At 49.4% G+C, this 19,575-nt stretch overlaps 1 protein-coding gene across 1 annotated transcript in view; it reads left to right on the top strand.

Moving 5' to 3' along the window:
• cep112 (centrosomal protein 112) overlaps positions 1 to 17,880 on the top strand; it is a 150,852-nt gene extending 132,972 nt beyond the window's left edge. The window contains exons 23-26 of the mRNA XM_056288467.1: positions 6,856 to 6,945; positions 14,147 to 14,248; positions 16,739 to 16,803; positions 17,529 to 17,880. Of these exons, the coding sequence (XP_056144442.1) occupies positions 6,856 to 6,945; positions 14,147 to 14,248; positions 16,739 to 16,803; positions 17,529 to 17,532 (261 nt within the window). The 3' untranslated portion in view covers positions 17,533 to 17,880. The remainder of the gene's footprint in view (positions 1 to 6,855; positions 6,946 to 14,146; positions 14,249 to 16,738; positions 16,804 to 17,528) is intronic.
• The last annotated feature ends 1,695 nt before the right edge of the window (positions 17,881 to 19,575 follow it).

Here is a 19,575-nt window from a genome sequence, read left to right as displayed (position 1 = left end):
GCCGAGGTTTGGTATGAAAGTAAAGAGGCAGACTGTTGATAGAGAGGCCCTCCAGCTTTGAACTGTGGGGACTGCGAGGCAGGAGTAGATCACTGGCCCCTTCTCCTCACCTCTCCCTTCGGCCATTCCTCACCTTCGTCTGCCTCCTGTCCGCCTCCTGTCTCACTCTATCCCGTTCTCCTACTTTCTCTCTCCTCTTCTCTCTTTCTCTGTACCTCTTGCTCCCTTCATCTCTCCTCTTGCCTCCATCGTCTCACCTTTCCCTCCTCTCTTGTTGACTATTTACGTTGCGCTCTCTCTCTCTCTTTCCTCCCTCATCAACCTCTAACTCTTTCCCGCTCCCCATCTATCTCTTAGACAGTGTCTCCCTCCGTTAGATCTTCCGCCTTCTTCCCCCAAGCCCATTCATATAACTCTCAGTCTGCAGGGCTGATAAACACCATGTCACCCGGAGCATCTGGAGACACTTTACCAGGATCTCTCCATGCATAGTCAAGCACTCACACGCACCTACACACATATACTCCTGCAGAAAGGAGCAACACTGCATATATGTGGAGATGTGTGTGCTCTTGTGTCTATTTCTTAAAAAGTCAAAATCTGTGAGTGTGCGTTCCTATGTGACGTGTGCACACATGCATGCCAAGCGAGGGAGAGAGAGGCTGAGCAAATGAAAGACAGATTGACAGAGACGGAGAAGCAATGGATCGCAGCTGCGGCACCTGGGAGCAACTATAATCCTCCTCAAGGTTTAGATGGAAAAACACCAGCCTCGTCCAAGGTGTATCTGGGATCGTCCAGTGGCCAGGTGGAATGGGGGGGATGGGGGTTGACCCCATTGTCTCTGTTGAGGAGGGTCTTTAATGGAGGGAGTGGGCAGTGGGCTCTCAGTCCGATCCTTGAGCTCATTGCCATGATCTGTGGGCCATCCAGAGACAGCGAGAGAGGGACAGACAGGGACACACTGGAGGTTTGTGTCCCCAAACCAGCACTGACTAGAAGAGTAATTCCAGTCTGAAAGAGAATCTGGTGGCCCAGCAGAAAGGGGGGGGGTATCCTGGGTGAGGGCTGAGGATGTTCATAAGTCTATACACAAGGCTATGTTTCCTATTCTTCGTTTTTCATTTGATATTTTGATTATTTGATTTTAGCATTTTTGTTTTTATTGAATTGAGAAACTACGACCTGAACTCTCTGTACCACTTAATATCTTACTATGATAGCCGTTGCCTAGATATCTAACCACAACCTGGAACATGGCCATTGCATCTGACAGTATTAAATTCAAAGCCCCTCTGATTCACAAAGTCCTTCTGAAAATCAGCATTCCACCTCATTCTGTAAGTGACATGACAAATGGTGGTCCCCCCCCCCCCCAAGATTTGTTTTGAATGCATCAGATACTGAACCCACATGAAAGAGCCGAGCATATCAACCAGAGGGGACTTGCCCGGTCAGCTGCACTTCCCAGAAGATCCTGGTCAGGAAATCTGTGTCATCAGATGGGGAATGCATTCAGCTTGGCACAATGGACTCCTGTGTAAAGTGATTGAAAATGATATTGGTTATAAAAGCTATGAATGCATCAAGTCAGTGTATGCTAATAATAAATATGCAGTAAAGGTCTGACTAAAAGCTGAATACTTTTCACAGGGATGTGGGGTGAGACAGGGCTGTGGCTTCAGCCCTACCTTATTCAGTATCTATGTAAATGAACTGTCTAGTAAATTAGAGACGTCTGTTGCACAAAGTCCCGAACTCTTTGACCAAGGAAATAAAAGTCTGCCTTTTTTCAGATGATTTGTTTCTCCTGTCAGCCCCCAAAGAGGGTTTACAGGGGTGCCTTAACTTCATGGGAAAGCTCTGACTGTAAAATTGGGGGGGGGCTGTCACAATAATAATGACAATAATAATAGTTATAGCGTTCCACAACAAAAGGCTCAAGTCACAGGAAAACAAATTTACATGAAGGGGATAGAGTGGTAGACCAAACCAGAAACAGACTGAGCTGAGAGAGAAAGCTAGAAGGGCATTCCCTGCAATAAAGAGTCAAATTAAATGTGACATACCAATTTGAACCTGGCTCAAAATTTGTGGTAAAGAAATTTGGGGACGGTGTACCAAAATTTAAAAAAAATTGTACACCCATTTTTGTTTTTTTGTTTGTTTGTTTTTTTGGTGCTTAAAAATTCTCTCAAAAACATCCAGTTGAGGCCTCACTTACAGAGTTTGTAAATCAATTCTTGGGGGGAAAAGAACTACCTCAAAAATGCATGCAGGGCAGAGCTAGGACAATATTCTCTATATATTCATATATATACTATATATAAACCTAGCACAAAAAGTAAGGAAATGTGTGTTTGGTAGATTATCTCTTTGTTGTAACAATGCTTCTTGGCAATAATCTTATATCAGGCAGCTGATTGTCAGCACTTGGGGTACCAGAGGCTCAAAACAAGAGTCAATAGCAACAGCAAAATAAGCTGTTTGGCATTGGCAGAGAAGATTTGGCAAATTTTTCATGGGTGCAACCCACATACTCAGCTCTGCTGCTCATCCCACAAATGCAAGTTCCTTACAAATGTGGCGCCATTTAAAAGGGAAATAAACAGGCTTTCCAACAGTATAAGACTTATTGCCAAGAAGCATTGTTACAACAAAGAAATAACCTACCAGACACACATTTCCTTACTGTTTGTGCTAAGTATATGTGTGTGTGTGTGTGTGTGTGTGTGTGTGTGTGTGTGTGTGTGTGTGTGTGTGTGTGTGTGTGTTGTATTCAAAAATTAGCTATCAAATTATATAATCGGCTAAAGACCAGTAACCCAGATTCCTTACTGCAACAAAGCCCTTCAATGCCGAGAGAGGAGCAGTAAGATGGGCCCCTTCTGCCAGCTGCTCCCGGGCTCAGCACGCCACCTCAGGACAACCTTCTGTTCACTTGGCCCAACCAAAATATAGACCAACAAAGAAAGAAAAACATGATTATATTGGAAAGAAGTGACGAGGCCCTAACGTAAATCAGAGATACATTTGGCCCTGAATCGCCAGTACACACTGGCGGATCACCTTGCCATTGCAACTGACTCTAAACTGAGAGAGCCCTTGACAAAACACAGACTCGGTGAGCACAGCCTAGCAGGAGCAACGGAGCAGCCGGCCACCTGGAGAGGAGAGGCTGTGTTCATGATGTACACAGTGCCGAGATGTTTGGAACATGTACTTCCTGAAATATCCCACATCTTATTTTGAAAAACTTCCCCCTGCTGTGAAACAAGCTTTATTACTCAGTGAGCAAAGTGTGTGTACACTAGCAGCTAGGCAATGTAGCATGCTGCCACCAACAGAAACATGTACACTAGCAGCTAGGCAATGTAGCATGCTGCCACCAACAGAAACATGTACACTAGCAGCTAGGCAATGTAGCATGCTGCCACCAACAGAAACATGTACACTAGCAGCTAGGCAATGTAGCATGTTGCCACCAGCAGAAACATGTGCACTAGCAGCTAGACAATGTAGCATGCTGCCACCAACAGAAACATGTACACTAGCAGCTAGGCAATGTAGCATGCTGCCACCAGCAGAAACATGTACACTAGCAGCTAGGCAATGTTGCATGCTGCCACCAGCAGAAACATGTACACTAGCAGCTGGGCAATGTAGCATGCTGCCACCAGCAGAAACATGTACACTAGCAGCTAGGCAATGTAGCATGCTGCCACCAGCAGAAACATGTACACTAGCAGCTAGGCAATGTAGCATGCTGCCACCAACAGAAACATGTACACTAGCAGCTAGGCAATGTAGCATGCTGCCACCAGCAGAAACATGTACACTAGCAGCTAGACAATGTAGCATGCTGCCACCAGCAGAAACATGTACACTAGCAGCTAGACAATGTAGCATGCTGCCACCAGCAGCTAGACAATGTAGCATGCTGCCACCAGCAGAAACATGTACACAAGCAGCTAGACAATGTAGCATGCTGCCACCAGCAGCTAGACAATGTAGCATGCTGCCACCAGCAGAAACATGTACACAAGCAGCTAGACAATGTAGCATGCTGCCACCAGCAGCTAGACAATGTAGCATGCTGCCACCAGCAGAAACGTGTACACTAGCAGCTAGAGAATGTAGCATGCTGCCACCAACAGAAACAAAAGAAGGTCTAATGGCTCTCGGAAAACTGAATCTTTCATGTTTCATCACCAATAACTTTATTTGGATTGTTTTATTGATTCTCTGTCTCTTTTCATCAGAACCCTCGTCACCTGTTTGATTATTGACTTTTTTTATCATTGATTTACATTTAATGTCGCTTGACTCTCAGCGACTGAATATGATTTTTTAAATGTAAATTTCTTGATATATTCTTGTTTTCATTTGGCAGAAAGTACTTTTATATTTCATGCCAATTGAGCTCTTTTGAACTGAACTGAATACAACTCTGGGTTTCTAAAGAGGAGTGATGGCGCTGTTGCATGGTCACGCTCCCCGTGTCTCATCCATGACCCTATCTGGAAGAGAGCATCACAGCTGGATGAGGTCAAGGCTACAGTGGGCAGGGGTGGCGGGGGGTTCACTACCAAGAGGTGGTGGAGAAGAGGGAAGGGTTACTTCAGCGTGCCTGTGCACATGGGCCACATTTCTGATGGCCTTTCAACAGAGATGTGTTGCACACGTGACACACAGAGCCTTTCTTGAATACTGCACTGCACGCTCTTTCCTCAACCTTGTCACGCACTAGCCAACACAATTTGGCTGTCTGTAAAAAAATGCCTTGTGGGTGTTTTCGAGCCTTGGACTCACCATCAAACAAACTGAAATGATGAAATCTGAGGCAAGGGGGATGCTAATTGTAAACGCTGGCCGAAGAGGTGTGCCAGGATCAGCAAGTTTACAGCCAGCTGCTAAACGCACTGCAGAGCTGCATACAGCAGTGCATAGGTGCAATATGGCACGAACCTTGTGCCATAATTCCAGAGTGAACATTCACACGCAAGACTCGGTGTCACTTATTTCTCAGTATTATGTTGGGCTGGTAACGCATCTGAACAAGCCCTAAGTCAGAAAACTGTCCTGAGCGATATTACAAGGTAAACATGATTTACCTGCACCGATACCAGAGACGGCAAAGCCAGGTCCAGAAAGTACAAATCCGAACCATGTGTTTCTTTCACCCGTGCACAAAATCAGCTGATTTCATTACCCTGTCAAGCTGACGAGTGATTAGAACCAATTGTTTTAGCACATGGGTGGAGCAAATACATGGTTAGGACTTTTACTTTCTGGACCTGGATTTGCCACCTCCGTCTGACACCGTTTCAGGACAAGTCCACATTTTAGTCTCGAACCGGGTTTCCGTGCAAGTTGGATCAACCATGTAAGGAAGCTGAAAGTTTCTCCAGTGTTTAACACAATGAACAACAAATGTCATTCCCATGCAAAACTGGCTCTGTAATGATTTTCTTCAAATCTGTGGCGTGCGGCAGCATTTAAATTTTCATTCCAAATGGTGTCTTTATGATATTTAAAGCAGTTTCTCTTATCTCGCTGTAGTTGTTTTCTCCTTCCTTAATCAATCATTAGTCAGTTTCTTTTGGGGGGGGTTGGGGCACGTTGCTACCCAGGAACTGAACCTGACTCCGCGGTGCATGATTTATGTCAGCATAGTGGAGTGAAGATAAGACGGTCATGGCTATCACCTGAGCTGTATTTCCCCGGGAACGAGGAGGTGCCACCTGGCCTGCTCACTCAAGTCCACTGAGGAGGGACCCCGAGTATACTGACGCTAACCAGCGCCTCGCACACTCCCTGCAAAACCACCAGCATGTGTGTGTGTGTGGAGTTGAACACGTAATGTTATAGCGTGACGCTAAAAAGCCTGTCGTGTGTTTGTGTGTGTGCAACCAGGCCATGTGTGCGTTTGTGCATGTGCTGTTGTTGTGCATGCTTTTTGTGCAGACTAATCAAAGATGAAGTGTCTGCACACGTGCCCGAAACATCTGGTCGCGCATCATATGCGGGGAACTTTGCCTTTTTTCCCCCCGCTGCTATCAGCTACAGGCAGGAAGAGAACAGCAGCCACGTCTTCTACCCACCACATCTCCTTATGCACACTCACACACAAACACATTTTCTCTTTCTGTCGTTTTTTTTCCTTCCCCCCTCTCTCTCTCTCTCTCTCTCCCCCCTTCAAAGGGATCGCTCCCTCTCTCTCCCTCTCTTCCCCTCGCTCTTTTGCATGAATCTCATAGAGCAAAGTAGATTAAATTCTTCATTGGTGTCCTGGGGGGAAATGAGATCAACTCCAGTAGCAGGACGAATGTTAGAAGTGTTCATCGCCACGTAATGATGTGTAAGTAATATATCTCTCTTTTTGTCGCCGCGGTAATAATGACCCCTAAATGTTTTTTCGGTGCAGAGTCGGCGTCGGAGTGTGACTTTATAAAAGCTTCGACAGTTTGCTAATTCCCCGGGTGAGCGACTTTCTCTTTCTACGTGTCCTTGTCTGGGATTGAGTTTGGGCTTAATGAGGCCGGCTCGCCGGTAATTACTGTCATGACTTTATTATTAGCCTTTTAACGCAGGAAGGCTAATCGCGGGCTGCATCTCCCCCGGCTTCTCCCTCCGTCCTCTCCTCCGTCTAGCTCGCCACGTCTCCGATGCCATCGCACTGCTTCCGCCCGTCGCTCTGCAGAGTGTCGGCTCTCACTCGTAGGCACATCACCGCTCACACGTGCACACATACATTGCTTTGGCTGGTTACCATCTTCTGTCAATCAAATGAGCATACCATCTCCTTCTCTTTCTCTGTATCTCCCCCCCCCCCCCCACACACCCCTCACCCAGGCTATGCTGGAGAAGGTGGAGATCCTCCAGAAGCAGCTGCATTCATCAGAGAAGAAACTGCTCAGCAAAGAGCTGGAAACTCAGGAGCAGGTAACGTAATCCCTTCCAGTCTCTCTCTGTCCGCGTCTCTCGTCCACCTGAAATGCCTCACCTCCTCAAAACAGCATCAACAACAACAACAAAAAACGACTCTGATCCACAAACGTCATCCGACACTGTGTTTTTAACCTGCCCACATCTCTTCAGCTCGGAACTCGGTGCTGTTCGTTGACTTGGTTTTCATTATTCCACACACCTGACCCCGGTGCCGACCCCGCCTATTACCCGCGACCTAAAATCCTTCACTCCCTCCACCCCTCTGTCGCCCTGCTTGTGGTCTTCTTCATTCCACCTCCTGGGGGCGGGGGTTATAGAAGACAAAGAAACAGGACCCCTTTTCTTCCTCTCCCCTCATCCCTCTCCCGTCTCTTGTTCCGTAGTTCAGAGTCAAAGATACGGCCCCTTCACACATTTCCCAAATTCCTTGAGATCCGGCTTCAAGAGCCAGCGCCGGGGGCCAGGCATGCCTGCACCACCTCTCCTCAGAGGGAAGCCTCTGCATTTGCACACACACACACACACAATGCACTCCCCACAATGCACCAGAATTGCCCTGTAATCAGGCTCTGCTTTGACCTTGACACACACAGGGAAGAATGACTAGATATACATACATACATGCACGCGCACACACACACACACACACACACACACACACACACACACACAATACTGTTCTCTGTACCTTGGTATGTACACCAAAGGCCTACATTTTCTTTGTTCCCTTCCAAACCGCCCCTTGACTCTTGCGTACAGTTAACCGCCCACACCTCACTGTCTGTCCACCATAAATCTGCAGGAGGGGTCAGTGGTTTTGAGGAGCCGTAGGTCACCGACCCAGTCCCAGAGGCGCTGCAAGTCGTTTCCTCTGACTGAGGAAGAAGTTGGCCCTGATCTTTGGTCCTGGGACTGCGGTACGGTCCGCTCACCCTGTCTGGCCGAGGGTTATGGTTACCGCTTTTTGTTGTGTTTTGTTTTACCCGGATTAGCAGAGGTTATTGTTACCAGTATTTGTTACGCGGGGTCCATGACGGGGAGGTCCAGTATGATTCTTTAATGGAAAGCTTTGCCAACAGTGGAGGCACACCCCCTCGGATGGCTCAAGTATAGTCAAGATACCAGAGCGTCCTTTCTGTCCATTTGCAACTCATTTTGACTACTTGTGTGTCCCGTGTGTGTGTGTGTGCGGGGGGAGGGGGTACGGTCACCCCATCTTCAGCCATGTAATGAGAATACCATATGAGGAGAGATTGCGTTTTAATCTCATCTTCATCACCACCTCATCATCTGCGTTGTGTTGAATGTCAATGGGAGCCTTTTTGTTGTCGTGTTTGTGCGGCCGTATGTGTTTGTTTGCGGTATGTGTATGTTTCTGAGTGTGCGGTGATGAAACCCGAGGGCCTCCTCGCTCACGCTCACCGTCCTCGCGGCGATACCGCGTTTGTAACGTGATCCCTCAGACGCTAAAACAGCCTCGCTGCCCCGGCTTCACACACGTGTCGCTCGGGTCGGTCTTCCGGGGCCCTCGCGCGTGCCGCTCTAAAATGGCGGCTCGGCGGCCCGCTCCTCGCCGTGCGGTGTGGCGGTGCTTCTCGAAGTCGACGGGCAAACCGTCGAGGAGCGCGGGTCTGTGTGTACATACATGATGATGCTGTCGGCACGGTGAACTCTGCAACTCTGGATCCTGGTGCAACCCGGGAGCTCGGTGAAATAGAAAGTAAATCCTTTCTGCAGGAGCTCTCAGTATTGATGGAGGCATGGGTAGAGGTGCAGGGGGATTGAACCTAAGTTGTGCGGGCTCAGTTGTTTTCCTCTGTGCTGCTTTTGTTGAGGCACATTACATCAGCAGCTACCGATCCAGCCGGCGCTTCTGAGAACTTGAACCGAGATCTGTTGCCACTTCTAATCTCTTACTGCCTTTTTTTTCCTTCTTCTCGTATCTGTGAAGCGGTTTATCTTTTCCCCCTTCTTGCAGAAAAGCGTTTTTGAATTTAAACCATTCCTCGGCGAACTCTCTGAGCGCCAACTCAGACGCAAACTTTGTGAGCGGCGTCATTTTTTGATGTACCGCCTTGTTCCTGACAAGGTTTTTGTCACTTTGGAACAAGAGGGCGGGGTGGGGGTGGGGGGGGGGAGGGGGTACATCAAAAATGTCTTTCCGGCAGCCAGCTCGCCCCGCCACCTTCACCACCGGCACCACCCCGACCCATCCCATGCATTCGTGTACACCCCCGCCCCCCCCGACTTCATTAGCATACTTCAAGCCTCCCAACAATGTGACAGGCTTCATCTGAGCGTTCAAAGCATTGAGGTGTTGTTCCCTTCTGCTGGCAGCTGTCAGAAAAACGCCTCGCCATGTGACAGAACCAAACGCACGGGGAAGTCAAAACCACAATCTGAGAGACTATATATAGATAAAATGTTGTCATGTGAAGATGACTGGGAGGAGAAAACGACTACTGCTTCTCTTATTCTTCAAAACTGGAGAGCAGCGCTTCATCGGGAACAAACAAAATCTTGTTTTAAAAAAAAAGTGTGGGGGGGGGGTGTTGGTGGAGATGCTCCCTGATTTCCCCCCCCCTCTCTCTCTCTCTCTCCACAAAGTCGAGGTCCCTTCTCTTTCCTCAGATGGGTGTGTGCGTCGGAAAATAGCGGCACGCTTCTTTCCGTCCTCGGCCTCTGTTTTTCTCTGCCGTCTCGCTCTCATCTGGAGCCTATCAGTGACCAGCGCCTCGCAGCGAGGCTTGATCGGGGGGTGTTGTTCCAGCGCACCCAACATCTGTCTTGCTAGCGAGGAGCCTCGCTTCAGATGCCGTCACGCCCCCCCCCCCCCTCCACCTGTCAGAAAAACAAACATGCCTTTGCGGTGAAGCCATGTTGAAAGAGGAAGACGGCTTTTTTTTTTGGTGCGGAGAAAGAGGAGGCGCGAGGAGAGGAATCCTAAGAACAAGCGAGAGGAGATGCGCCAGCCGGAGGAGCGTTGTCTGTCAGAGAGCGAGGCGGACGCCTTTCAGGAGTTTTCCAGATGCTTCTGGTTTGGGTTTTATTGTGTTGAGGGGACCCAACAAAGGGGGAAAAAAAGTTGAAATGGCGTTTTACATAACCGACCCCGCTTGTTTTTGTGAGTCTGCTTGCGTAGCATGCTTTGCCACAACAAGAGGTGTTTTTATTAAAATAAAATGCTGCTGTCACTCCCCCCCCCCCCCCCGTGCACTGCACCGTGAGCCAGGAAGCGGCTTACCTGAGGCATGCCACGAAAAGGCGTGATTACAGAAGCGTTTGTCTTCCCGTCTTACTGTACGTGTGCAGATATGTGTATTTTATACCCACAGCCCTGCTCGTAGTGCGCTGTGATGGCCGCCAGTCCCGAATCCTCCGTGAACACTACACACGGCCACGTAACTCAACTAACACTCACGGCAAGTTTTGTATGAAACCGATCATCGGTTTCGGTTGTCATGCCACTGTATTGTTGATAAGGGTGGGGATACAGCATCCGGGTGGCGCAGCGGTCTATTCCGTTGTCTACCAAGATGGGGGTCGCCGGTTCGAATCCCCGTGTTACCTCCGGCTTGGTCGGGCATCCCTACAGAGACAGTTGGCCGTGTCTGTGGGTGGGAAGCCTGATGTGGGTATGTGTGCTGGTCGCTGCACTAGCGCCTCCTCTGGTCAGTCGGGATGCCTGTTCAGGGGGGAGGGGGAACTGGGGGGGAATAGCGTGATCCTCGTACACGCTACGTCCCCCTGGTGAAACTCCTCGCTGTCAGGTGAAAAGAAGCGGCTGGCGACTCCACATGTATGGGAGGAGGCACGTGGTAGTGTGCAGCCCTCCCCGGATCGGCAGAGGGGCTGGAGCAGCGACCGGGGCGGCTTGCAAGAGTGGGGTAATTGGCCAAGTACTATTGGGGAGAAAAAGGGGGGGGGGAAATCCTAATAAATAAATAAATAAGGGTGGGATACCTGCAGTCAGTGGAGACTGAAGAGGTCCCTTAGATGAGCGATGAACCGTCTCTCCCAATAAAGACCGTGTGCAGATGAACTGATTCACCTTTCTGTGATTCTGCTTCTAGAGTTTTCTAACTCCCGGGGGTCCAAACACATTCACCACTACCAGGTGAATACAAATGCTCATTCACATTTTATAAAACTCTCAATAACACTCCAGCAATAGTTTTTTTTTACCCCCCCCCCTTTTCTCTCCAATTTGGTCTGGCCAATTCCCCCAATCTTCTGAACCGTCCCGGTCTCTGCTCCACCCCCTCTGCCCATCCGGGGAGGACTGCAGACTACCACGTGCCTCCTCCCCATATATGTGGAGTCACCAGCCGCTTCTTTTCACCTGACAGTGAGGAGTTTCACCAGGGGGACGTAGCGCGTGGGAGGATCACACTGTTCCCCCCAGTCCCCCCCCCCCCCCGAACAGGCGCCCCGATCAGGACACATACCCACATCCGGCTTCCCACTCACAGTCTCAGCCAGTTGTGTCCGTAGGGAAGCCCGACCAAGCCGGAGGCAACACGGGGATTCAAACCAGGATCCCCGTGTTGGTAGGTAACGGAATAGACCGCTGCGCCTCCCGGACACCCCTTCAGCAACAGCTTTAACAAAAACTGTCAGACTTCCACAACCGGGACGGTGCAGTCCCTTTGTCCACACACTGACCAGTGAGCGGTGGTCTAGGACAGCTGGTCAGAGCTGATTGGGTCAGGTAGCCAGCCTGTTGTATTGCATTTTACCTCCAACCGGTGGAGGCCCCAATTCTTGAAGTGTAGGGAAGTGTTCCCATCAACCTACTACCAACACACACACACACACACACACACACACACACACACACACAGAGTTGGGAGATTCCTTCTTTTTTTTCCAAGTTGGATCTAAAGCAAGTATTCAAGGCTTGTCTAACTCGATCAGCCTCACAAACGAATGTACAGAATCCAGTCCCTCCCCGGCTCTGCCTGGCCGGTCGTCTGGTGCACACACTCCAGCCTTGCCCATTCTAATGTATGGGATGGAAAATGGAGACAGCGTTGCCACAAGGGAGCTTGTAATTTAGACGAGAGCAGATCTCTTATTGCTGCGGAGGCTGCGCCATACATGAACCAGGAATGCGAAACGGAGGCGCGCGGCTTTTGAAGACGCCAGACTTATATTCCGAGTGGTTGGTGAGGCTTGTGTTTATTCGACCATTGTTTGTTGCTTTGGTTTGAGGTAGCAGAGTGTGTTTTGTCTTGGCCGGCCATTTTTGTTATGACTACTGAAGCTGCTATAGATAGAGATAGACGCTAAAAAAAAAAAAAATCTGCACTCCCATGGTTTCAGCTCATTTTTTAACTACCGAACGCTCAAAATTAAAGCCCCCGAAAACCAATTTTTACCACTTGTTTGAAAAGGTCACTCTCAAATTATCCTGGAGAGCTTTCTCACGGAGCCAGGGAGAGACACATTTCTGCAAATTGATGGACTTCTGCCCCGGCGTTATTGGCTCGACACTTATAAAATGGAGGAGGGCGGAGGGGAGGGAGGCCGGAAAAATTGGCAAAGCGGTGGCGGCCTAATCTACTGCACACTGTGCCGAGACAAAGTGAGCCGCTCCGTGTTGGGATCGTTTATACTCGGGGTTGCTTTGAAGTGCTTCCCAATCCCTTTCATTGTGCCCGGGAAGATTAATTAGCCAAAGCCAGAACAATCAGTTAAATCCACAACAGGAAAATTATTTTAGGAAAACCAATCTTTCCTTCCCTCCCCTTCACCTCGCTCGCTCGCCTCCCGCACTTGAAAGGGTGGGCTGATGAGAAGGGCTACGGAGCCCGGGGATTCGGATAATGTCAGCCGGACGTGGGCTCTGTCAAACCCATTACGCCGGTTTAAAGTGCTCAGACGCTCCCCTGGTTACACCTTGAAATATGTGGGTGAAAATTGTTGCTCCTGACTTTTCCACAAGCCCCCGCCGGTTCCTCGCGCTCTGTTAAACTATTTACCAAAATCCGAATTACCCGGTTCAGCGGTCCTTTTCAGAGCGCAGTAAAACGCTTTTACAATACTGTAAACGCTCCGGCTTTTTGTGTGTGTGTGTGTGTGTGTGTGTGTGTGTGTGTGTGTGTGTGTGTGTGTGTGTGTGTGTGTGTATGTGTGCGCGTGCGTGTGTTTTTGCGGACAGAAGGGGGGGGGGGGTTGTGCAAACCAAACTCTTTTCAACTGCTGTAATCAGACTCTGGTTTGGTTGGAGTGTAATTTAGCCCCAGACAGACTTCCTCCAGTCCTCCCCAGCGGAGTTAGCAAGCTAGCTGCTGCGTTTGATGTGTTCTGCCCTCCGCCGTCGCCCTGTACTCTCCACAATCAAGCTGCGTCGGAGCTCCCAAACCGATTGTGTCAGATCTGGCCGTAGTCGCCTGTAACCAGTAGGGGGTGTTGTGCCGAGCCAGCTGGGCCTGGCTGGGCTGCGGACCCCCTGCAGAGATGTGAAGCATCTGTGAGGAGAGAGGGAATACTCGCTCGGAGCCTCGCGCGAAGGGGGGATACCCGCTGTCTGGCGTGTGAGGCGTCCAAGTGAGCTGCTATTTCGGCTCTTGTTGTGTTTTTTTCTGACGGCGCAGGGTGTGTATGCGTATGTGAGAAATAATAATAAGCGCCTCATCGATGATTAGACTCAAACGTTACGCTTACATGCGAAGAGGCTGGCCGGTAACGCAGAATTAAGAGGACGTTTCTGTGTTTGCTGCCTGATCGGTAGCACTTACGCTGAGTCGTTTTCTTAGTTTGCGTGTCAGTCAGAGAAACCGAGCTTCTAAACACGCGCTTCTATTCAAACAGGTCTTCCACGGACGGCTTAAGAGGAGGCCGGGCAGGCGGGAATGTGCGTTAACATCGAGGGACAACAAACTGATTACAAAATTTAAGACTCAATTGGGCCAGTGGTAAGGTCGGGGGCGGCACGGTGGTGCAGCGGTTAGCGCGGTCGCCTCACACCAAGAAGGTCCTGGGTTCGAGCCCCGGGGTAGCTCAACCTTGGGGGTCGTCCCGGGTCGTCCTCTGTGTGGAGTTTGCATGTTCTCCCCGTGTCTGCGTGGGTTTCCTCCGGGGGCTCCGGTTTCCTCCCATGTGGACGCCTCTTATCTTCTCTGTCTACTTGTCTGTCGGTCTGATGGTTGTTTGTAATGTTTGGATCAGTGTTATGAACCTCTCTTCCCAGATGACCGGGCTGCGTCAGGAGTGTGAGGTGAAGATCAAAGGCCTGATGCCAGCAGAGCTTCGCCAGGAGCTGGAGGACACCATCACCTCGCTCAAAGCTCAGGTGAGGCCCGCATCCCTCCGACAGTGGAACAGCAGTGCGGACTGTTGGGTAGACGCAGGGCAGAAGCTAGCAGCCTCAAGCGTACACACCGACACAGTCCCTCTGGTTGGACCTTGGTCGTGGCGTCCTGATGGCGGGCCCAGTAAAACCTGTCATAATGTTTGTGCAGGCATTACAGAGATTACGAGTCCGTGTTGATCAACTTCAGAGCAACATTAAGCGATGCGGTGTCTCTTTTCCAGCACCCCGACGCTTTCAAGAAGTGGGCCTCTCCGGACTAACCAGAGATGTGTGTCATTAAAAAGCCCTGTGGATTTTCTTCTTTTTGGGAACTTTACACAGAACCAACATCCCACGGGATTTTGCACCTTTTGATAGAAATGTTCCACATGTCTGAAGAGAAGATCGTTGTACAATGGTTAAAATGCAGAATCGTTTTTATACACCGTCATCTCTTCTCTATAGTACTTAGTAGTAGCAGTACTGTAGTAGGCGACACAGTGGCGCAGTGGTTAGCGTGATCACCTCACAGCAAGAAGGTCCTGGGTTCGAACCCCGGGGTAGTCCAACCTTAGGGGTCGTCCTGGGTCGTCCTCTGTGCGGAGTCTGCATGTTCTCCCCGTGTCTGCGTGGGTTTCCTCCGGGGGCTCCGCTTTCCTCTCACAGTCCAGACATGTAGGTCAGGTGAATCGGCCATACTAAATTGTCCCTAGGTTTGAATGTGTGTATGTGTGTCGGCCCTGTGATGGCCTGGCGTCCTGTCCAGGGTGTCTCCCCGCCTGCCGCCCGATGACTGCTGGGATAGGCTCTAGCATCCCCGCGACCCTGAGAGCAGGATAAGCGGTTCAGATAACGGACGGATGGATGTTTCGCAGGAGTTGCTTTGCTGATGCCGCTTGTGTGTTGTGTCCATTTATAGGTCACCGCATTTGTGTCAGAACACGAGTCGGCGCATTAACGTGTGTAAATTGAATTCATGTGTAAGTGCTCGTTGGATTATGCTACGAGGAGTGTTACGTCACATTTGGTGCATCAGTAAACCCCCGTCTGTTACTGACAGTACCTGTTGAGCAATCTTAAACCAGATGGTGTGACCCGCCGTTAAGACCAGGGCTGGTTAAATCGGACACGGCTAAAACTGTTTAAAAGGAGGGTTGGTGGGTTCGTGCAACAAGGTCCCTCATATTTTGTCATTCTGAAACTTGAAAGTCGGCGTTCATATTGTTTCCTGAGTCTCCTTTGTCCCGCTACTAATTCAGAACCATCAGAAACTGGGCCCACACGCTCATTATGATCATGTCAGTGTTGTTTGGATTAGACTAAAAACAGGTTTGGGGTGGTGGTTTAGCACTCCATCATAAACACGGCTTTTGTTTTGGACCCTGTCACTCCTCTTTGAAACCCCCCCCTCCCTTTCTCTTTCTCTCTTTCACACTCACGCCATTAGATCGCGCAAACAGCCCCAGTGTGACCACATGAATCCATTCACGGAGCCTCTTGGAACCGTGTCTCTTATTAGTTTCACTGGGCCCTTTTTGATACCAAACGGCGTCAAGGGCCTTTCGCTCCCCGTGCATTTACAATGTAAATAATGGGGTCTTCTCTACAGTGAAGACAGGGGGCCCACCATACAACAAGTTTTTGCAAGGGGTGGGTGCACTCATCAAACCCCTGCCTGTTTCACATAGCTCCGCCATGATCCCTTTCCAGTGCAGACCGCAGCCCTGTGATGGGATATGTTTATACGATGTAATTCATGACCAGGACGGCCTCCCCTCTCATCGACAACGTCTCCAGTTTTTTTGCACGTTGCAGCGTATTATTTTTACATAGAGAAACACAGAGAGGGGGGGGGGTAGAGTTTTCGTCTCTGCGGAGGCATCCAACCACATTTCGGTGGAGTTTAGCATACACTGCACCGCTGGGAAGCGGTGAATGAAACGCTAGAACTTTCCTGAGGTTTCCCCAAAAGAAAGGAATGTTCCCTCAGCTCCAGTACGGTAGTCCCAGAACAATGCGGATTCTTTCGGAGCCGTGATTATTCCGCCTGGCTCTGCGTGCCATGTAAATGTAGATGGGGGTTTATTTTCACCCCAGCCAGTGACACTTCATAAATAAACCTCTACCTTGTAGCCAAACATAAGAATGGCCTAAGTGTGGCCTCCTCTTGCAGCATCCTAACCTCTGGCACATAATCTTCCCTCTGTTCCCGTGTGCCCTAACCCCCTGCCCTAATCTCCTGACCTCCCAACCCCTGCTGTCCTGACCTTCGAACTCAACAACTAAGCCTTTCTTCCACATCCCCCTACTTTGCTAACCCCCTCCAATTGCCCCTAAGCCCTCATACCAACTCCATCTCTTGTTTCTACATCCTAACGGTCTGCTTCCCTACCTCCACCCTCGTAGAAACACAAGTGGTTGGATTCAGCTGAGCTTGATGACGGCGTCACCTTAATGCTCGCAATGCACCTCTTTTCTTTTTTTTTGCAGGTCAATTTTCTGCAGAAGCGAGCCTCTGTGCTACAGGAGGACTTGGATGCCTGTCGCAGCAGGAGGTGCGTGCATGTATGTATGTGTGTGTGTGTGTGTGTGTGTGTGTGTGTGTGTGTGTGTGTGTGTGTGTGTGTGTGTGTAAACACATCACTGTGTGCCTGCAAGCGAGCACATTTGTGTTTGTGTGTGTGCAGTTGTACGTTTATATTTGTGTGCATTTGTGAACACAGGCTTGTCAAGATGGTGTCCTTCACCATGTGAGGGTACACACGTATAGATGTGTTCTCTACCTGAGGACCATCTGTTAACACACAAACACACACACAGCGTAAACCTTTACGCTTGTGCTTTATTATTATAGACAACATTAAATGAAGGCTTATTTGACACACATACACCCCCCCCTCCCCATTTGACTTACAGCTACTCCTGATGCTGAGGCTGTTGATTTGCCTCCCCTCCATCACCCTGTCAGACATCTTTATGACCTCGGGGAAAGCAGCAATAGGTTTGCAGTGATAAGAGGCCCCGTCAAACGGTGCTGCCGCTCACATCCCTGTGCTGTCCGTAACGTGTGTCATAGTAAACACCTCGTTCATCTGCGTTACACAACTCATCTGCAGATGGCCGAGACACGGTCGGTGTCGCGCAGAGGTTCTCAGAAGGAGCGTTTACACCAGGCGGCACGTGTGACATGTTCTCTCGTCTCATTCCACGTGTTCTGTAAAATGATCGTTTGTCTCGGGGTCCTCTTTTTCTTTCTGACGCTCCAACTTCCTCTACGCAGGTAACCACGGAGAACTGTAGCCGCGCCTCCCATTGGGACACGAAGGATAAGACGTCCAATCAGACGTGAGCATTACTGACCGTTACCGGGCATCTCACACGTTCAATCAAACGTCTTTCTGTTTCACGAGCTGCTCGCTGTCACGGGCTGCTTGATGCAAGCGCTATTTATTCGTTGTCGCATTTCAGTTTGTGTTGCGCTGTTGGAAAATGTGTCATTTCAGTATTCTAAACATGTATGTTTTAAACTACATTTTTGTCTCCATCCCATTTACTATTTGAGAAAAGTCATTTGAAATGGAGCGTTTTTGTACCGTCCACATCAAAATGGGGCATTTTAATAAAAGTCTTTTTGCATAATTTCTCTTTGTTTTGCCTGTTTTTTGTTTTTTTGTGTGTGTTCCGTTTGCATGTTTTTTTCATCTTCTTGAAATGCCTATTGATTATTCTGTCAATTAAAAGAGTTCATGCTGTCAGGCTTGTTTTCATATGACCACAACATGCGTGTTATGTAAGATTAGCTCTGCAACTTTACACCAAAGTCAAGGACCTTAAATCCCCATCACGGCCATCACTTTCAGCATTGCTTTTCTGTTCAAGCCCCCATTTGAACTAGAAAGAGTGGTTGGGGGTTTGTGGTTGTTTGAGATAAAGAGCTCTGGGAGTAGACTGTTTGAACCGCGGGCCAACGGCTACAGCCGTTGGACCCGGTGTTCCGCCTCTGCTACCACTTTGTGTTTTACCAATGGCTCCAGTCAAACCCAAGTTGAGTGACCCAGACATTTGAGTCCACAATATGGCCGCCGTGTCTCCCGAGTCACCTCTGATGTCTGCGGAGTTCGGAGGCTTTACGATGACAATAACGTTTGGTGGGCCGAAGATGGGCTTCGTAACGACCCTCTTCCTCTTCTTCAAACCCCCCCTGTTGGTATTTTGTGTCCCTGCTAGGCGTGGAATGCGCTGGGCCGAGTGGTAATTGTTTCAAGGGAATCCTGTTTTTTCCTGGAAGATCATTTGGAGGCATAATGTTCAAAAAGGACGGTTTTGTTTCAAAGGGGCCTCGCGCTTATTTGCGTTGGAGTTGCTCTCCGTTTGCGCGTGCAGTTTGTGCACGTCCACGTGTTCCCGTTGTCCGTGAGCTGTTCTGCTGTCTCCAAATGAAACCCTACACCCCTGTCTGTATTTATTTAATGTGCTGATTCCGCTGCACAGGCGGAGAGAAAGTGAGGGAGGAAGCAAGGAAGAAAAAGGGCAGAAAGGAGAGAGGACTGTCAGACTGACATCTGAGAAACAGGAATTTAGTCTTTCAGCACAAAGCCTTTGTAGAGTCTGTTGTTTCTGGAGGGAGTGTGCAGAGGTAACTATTGCAACACAGCATCCTGGGCGTGTGTGTGCGTTCACATACTTGCGACGAAGTGCTCGTCGGACTGCATGAACTGTGCATGTGTCAGTAAGGTCGAGTTTACATGATGCCAAGGGAAGGCCTATAAATGTCGGTGCCCGCCGTCTTTTGCCCTCTGCTCTGCTCGTCTCCCCGGCCGCATCTGCCGGCCTCGGTCACCACCTCGATTTGTCCGTCTTCTTCCATTTGAGTCGTTCCTCTGAGAGGACCAAAAAAAAAAAAAAGCTGGTCGTTTCTGAGATAGCATGACTCTCCGCCGATTAATTGTGTCCGCCACCAGAATGGCTTTCACGGTTGCCCTTGTGTAAATACAGACTGTGAATGTCGTTTCCAAATGGCGGACGTGGCCCCATTAGGGATCAAAGGCCTTGCTCCTGCTTCCTCTCCGTTATCTCCTCATCAGACAGAGGGCTGTTCGGTGACAACAGGAGAGAGCAGCCAGGGACCTCGCAGGGCTTCCACGCTTCCAGAAGATCTCTCAGCAGGACCGCGGTTAGCCAAAGCCTAACCCCGTCCAGGGAAAAGTCATTATGGGATTAGTTCATACTGATGTTTTTTTTTTTTTTTGCTAAAAAATGTATTTGTATGAAACTTTGGTGATCAGTTTGTTTCGGTTGAAGGTTTTAATAATGGCTCTTTAAGGCTT

Source organism: Lampris incognitus, chromosome 10 (genome assembly GCF_029633865.1).
Source record: "Lampris incognitus isolate fLamInc1 chromosome 10, fLamInc1.hap2, whole genome shotgun sequence".
Classification (NCBI taxonomy): Eukaryota; Metazoa; Chordata; class Actinopteri; order Lampriformes; family Lampridae; genus Lampris; species Lampris incognitus.
This window is presented reverse-complemented; position numbering and strand designations above follow the sequence as displayed.